At 33.8% G+C, this 4,175-nt stretch overlaps 1 protein-coding gene across 1 annotated transcript; it reads right to left on the bottom strand.

Annotated features, from left to right (window-relative positions):
* Positions 1–3,334: 3,334 nt before the first annotated feature.
* LOC130722082 (cell wall / vacuolar inhibitor of fructosidase 1-like) lies at positions 3,335–3,938 on the bottom strand. Its single transcript, XM_057572701.1, has one exon. The coding sequence runs from the start codon at positions 3,921–3,923 to the stop codon at positions 3,363–3,365; it is 561 nt and encodes a 186-aa protein (XP_057428684.1). The 5' UTR covers positions 3,924–3,938; the 3' UTR covers positions 3,335–3,362.
* Positions 3,939–4,175: the final 237 nt, after the last annotated feature.

Below are 4,175 nucleotides of genomic sequence, written 5' to 3'. Positions count from 1 at the left end.
GAGTTACCTATGCAACGTTTTCGCACTCACTATGTTCTTTTGAACAATAGTATATGCTTCAGAAGATCTGAAGTTTTACAAGCTCTGATATGGATTCAGATCACTTGAAGTTCTGAAGACCAGAAGTTCTGAAGATCCAGAAGCTCTGATGGTCCAGAGGCTCTGAAGGATCAGAAGTTCTGAAGGCCCATAAGCTGAAAAGTGAAGACTCTGAAGTCCAAGAATAAGCTAGCTCTGAAGACCAAGTACTTTCTACTCTGAGGTCCAGAAGCAGATGTTATGAAGGTCAGACGATCCAAGCTTCCCTCTGACTTTGATCACCAAGCTTCACAAGTTCCAACATGAAGCATCGCTCTGATCAGAAGTCAACTAGGATAAAGGTCACGTCGTTGTCCAAATACAAAAGCAATTATACTATCCAGACGACCTTACCTAAGATATTCAGCCACAACAAAATCTGGAAGTTACAGATTTGCCCTCGGTAGCAATCCATGCAACGGATACAACCCTAATCCTTGGAGTATATAAAGAGGCTGAAGATGAAAGATGGCACCTAAGAAAATTTGTTCAAGCTCAAGCAATACTTTTATTCTCTTAGCAATCTTTCTTCAAACCGATCTTATTGTGTTTACCTTAGCTTTCTGAGAAGCATTTCATTGTAAACCCAAACATTCAAACAGTTAGTTTGTTTTTCCTTAAGGGACCAAGGTTGGCCAGATCCTTGAGAAGAATAAGAGAGTGAATCTTAGTGTTTACTAGTTCATTGTATTGTTAGTCACTGAGCAGGTTGCTAGTGCAGTTGTAACAAACTCTGAATAGTGGATTGTCTTCATTCTAAGAAGGAAGAAATCACCTTAACGGGTAGACTGGATTAGCTTGAGGGATTTATCAAGTGAACCAGGATAAAATCCTTGTGTGCTTTCCTCAACTCTTATCTCAGCACTTTGCATTCTTTGTTTGAGAGATTTGTTAAAATCTCAAGTGGGAAAAGTTTTATTTGAAAACTCTATTCAAACCCCCCTTTCTATCGTTTTTCATACCTTCAGAGGCTTCGGCGGCGAACAAAGAGGGCTTCTTCGCGAGGAAGGTGGCAGAGAACGAGTCGCGACCCGATGGGGTTCCACTGTCGTCGCAGAGGATCAATCCGCAAAACGACTATTTATATGTCGTTTCACAGGTGGCTGATTTTGTTGTTGAACATTCCTCTGTTTTTGGAAAAAAAAAAAGCTACCCAGATTTTGATTCAGATTATGAGTTTTAGCTTCATCCTCTTACCGTCTTTCTTTTGGTAAAATTCAGATTCTGGGCTAAGCTTCATCATCTTCCCCTCTTTCTTTTAATTGTTTCGAATCTGAATGATTTATAGAAAAATTCAGATTATGGGTTTTAGCTTCATCCCTTTCCCTCTTTCTTTTGATTGTTTCGATTCTTAGGTTTCTAGAAAGATTTCTGAAAAAACTCAGATTTGGGTTTTGGCTTCATCCTATTCTTCCCCTGCGTTCTCCCTCATTTCTGGGTGGACTGGGTTTGATTCAGCAACGAAGGATTTCGCGGTGCAAGATTTGATTTGTAATTCATGGTGGTTGGATGAAGAGGTCAAGATGGAGAAGAAGAAGGGAGCGATGGTGGTGGTGCTGTGGTGGCGGTGGTACGGTGGTGGGATGGTCTTGTGTAATGGAGAGAGATGAAGGAGGCCGGTTGAAGAGAATGAAAACTTAAAAGAAAAAAAAATATAAAATTAAAAGAAACACAATTATTTTAAAAGGAAAAAGAAAATATATGACATGGCCTTTCAGTGGCCCACAACGTCAGAGCCACGTCATTAATAAGTGCCACGTATGCAAACACCGTTAGAAATTGGATGTCATTTTAACGGAGGGATCCAATTTTCAAAAATTGGAACAAGAGGGACCAAAATCGCTCGTTTTAAACATTGGAGAGTCAAATTGCACAACCATGATAGATCAGGGACCAAAAATACAATTAAGCCAAAATTAAATGTTAATATTACTTAAATGTGAATTATTAATCACAACGTGAGGAAAAAAATAATAAATGATAGTAAATATCTAATTGACTTTGCATTAACTCTAATAACAAAGTTGGCCTTTATATTAATAACTTATTAATTAATTAGTTATTAAATTTTAAAGATTTTTATTATATTAATTATGAATTGTAAAAAAAATTAATTTTTCATTTATAAAGTTAAATATTAATATTACTTAAATGTAACCTATTAATCACAACTAGAAGGGAAAATAATATTAGAGATTAATTTCTATGCACTGACAGTGTAAAATGTTTAACACAGTCATTCAATCACATTATTTCATTTTTTTATTTTAAATATTATTAAAATCAAATTTATTTATGAGTTAACAAAATGGATGGATGTGATTGAATGATTGTGTAAAACTTATTTACACCGTTAGTGCATTAAAACTATTCCTATATAGTTGATAGTGAAAAGTGATTAATTGATATTAACTTTAATAACAATATTAACTAGTTATTAATAATATTTTTATATTATTCATCATATTAATTTATAATTATAAAAATTTCAATTTCTCACATATAAAATAAATATTAATATTATTTTATTGACACTATTAATCAAAATTTGAGGAGAAGTTTTAAATATAATATAATGAAAGCAAGTACTTTTTTCTATACATAACAATTAATTAAAGTTAAGAGTGTAATACATTCACTCTTCTCAAGTTTGTTAAAATGACACACAACTTCATTCTTATTCAAAATTTATACTTCGCGCGCACTATAAACTTCTAATAAATTTTTGGCCTTGACAAATTTTAGCATGTTTGAGATACGGTGATAGTCTCTCCCAACAAATAACTTTCCGGGGGTTCGATCTTGTGACCTCGTACTTACGAGAATCTAGTTTGCCTACTATACTAGACCAATATCTTGTTGGTTATCTTCCATCTAATCGAAAAATAATTAAATTTTTGGTAACATTTGACCAAACAAATATTGTCGATGTCTACCCTTAAGCAAGTAGTTACGATTTTAATTTCCAACGCTCTTGAATGAAAAAATATTCATTAATTGGTCAGCTTCTTATTACTTAGAGCGTTGACCGTGAAGTGTAGCGAGAGATTAGTCACACCTCTATGTGATATGAAGATACTTCAGTTAATTTATAGCTAACTTGCAGCCAATTCCACAGCTAATTTACAGCTATAGATCCACATCTAATTTTTTTATACTAATTATTATTATAATTGGTCTTTTTTTGTTAACCACAGCTAAAGTAATAGTACTTTTATTTCATAGACAAAAAGATCAAGATAACACTCATGGCATATGCGACCTATATATTAGATTAGATTAGATTACCCAGTAGTTATATTAAAGGCAATTTTGGTAATAGCCTTTCCCACCTGGGCTGCATTATTCACACCACTATTCTCACTGGTGAGAGGTGATTTCCCAGCAGAGAATCTGGCTTCACAAGATTTGGCCTCACTAAAAATAGTACCTTCTTCATAAAACGCCACGTCGACGTAATCTTCAGAATTCGCAATTGAGTAAACGATTCCTGGGATGAATTCCAAAAGCAATTTGTAAATTTTAAGACATCCACCCAAAGATTTCTTATCTTCGCCACTACTTCCTGGAAGAAGTTGATTGATTTTGTCTACTGCATCAGTTATTTTGGCTTTGATCACATCCACCATGATTAGTGCTAAGCCTTTAGCATCTGCACTAGAACTTTGAGGGTATGCTTGAAGGGATTGAAGGCAGAAACTAGGATAAGGTGTTTGCTTGCACATTTTCGCTATGAATTCCGCATCATTTGGTTGCAAGACACTGCTATCACCTAGAGACATTGAAATTATTGTTATTACAACAAGAATGTTGCAAATAAGAGATAGGCTCTTTAAGTTCTCCATCTTTTAAAAACTATGGTATTGGTGGGTTTTACTGATAGGCGAGGAAAGAACTAAAATGATATATTGCATTTTATAAGCTAAAAAGGTGAGGCCTACTTTCCACCATTAATTAATAATTACATCACTAATTATCAATTTGACTTGACCTTTACATTAATAATTATATTATTTAGTAATTAATAAAATTTTATATTCGTCATCATATATATAGAGTGACTTGACTTTTATATTAGTAACATATTGATTAGTTAT

This window comes from Lotus japonicus, chromosome 6 (genome assembly GCF_012489685.1).
Source record: "Lotus japonicus ecotype B-129 chromosome 6, LjGifu_v1.2".
NCBI lineage: Eukaryota > Viridiplantae > Streptophyta > Magnoliopsida > Fabales > Fabaceae > Lotus > Lotus japonicus.
This window is presented reverse-complemented; position numbering and strand designations above follow the sequence as displayed.

Coding starts and splice junctions, on each gene's coding strand:
- LOC130722082 (XM_057572701.1), bottom strand. CDS start 3,923: ATGGAGAACTTAAAGAGCCTATCTCTTATTTGCAACATTCTTGTTGTA.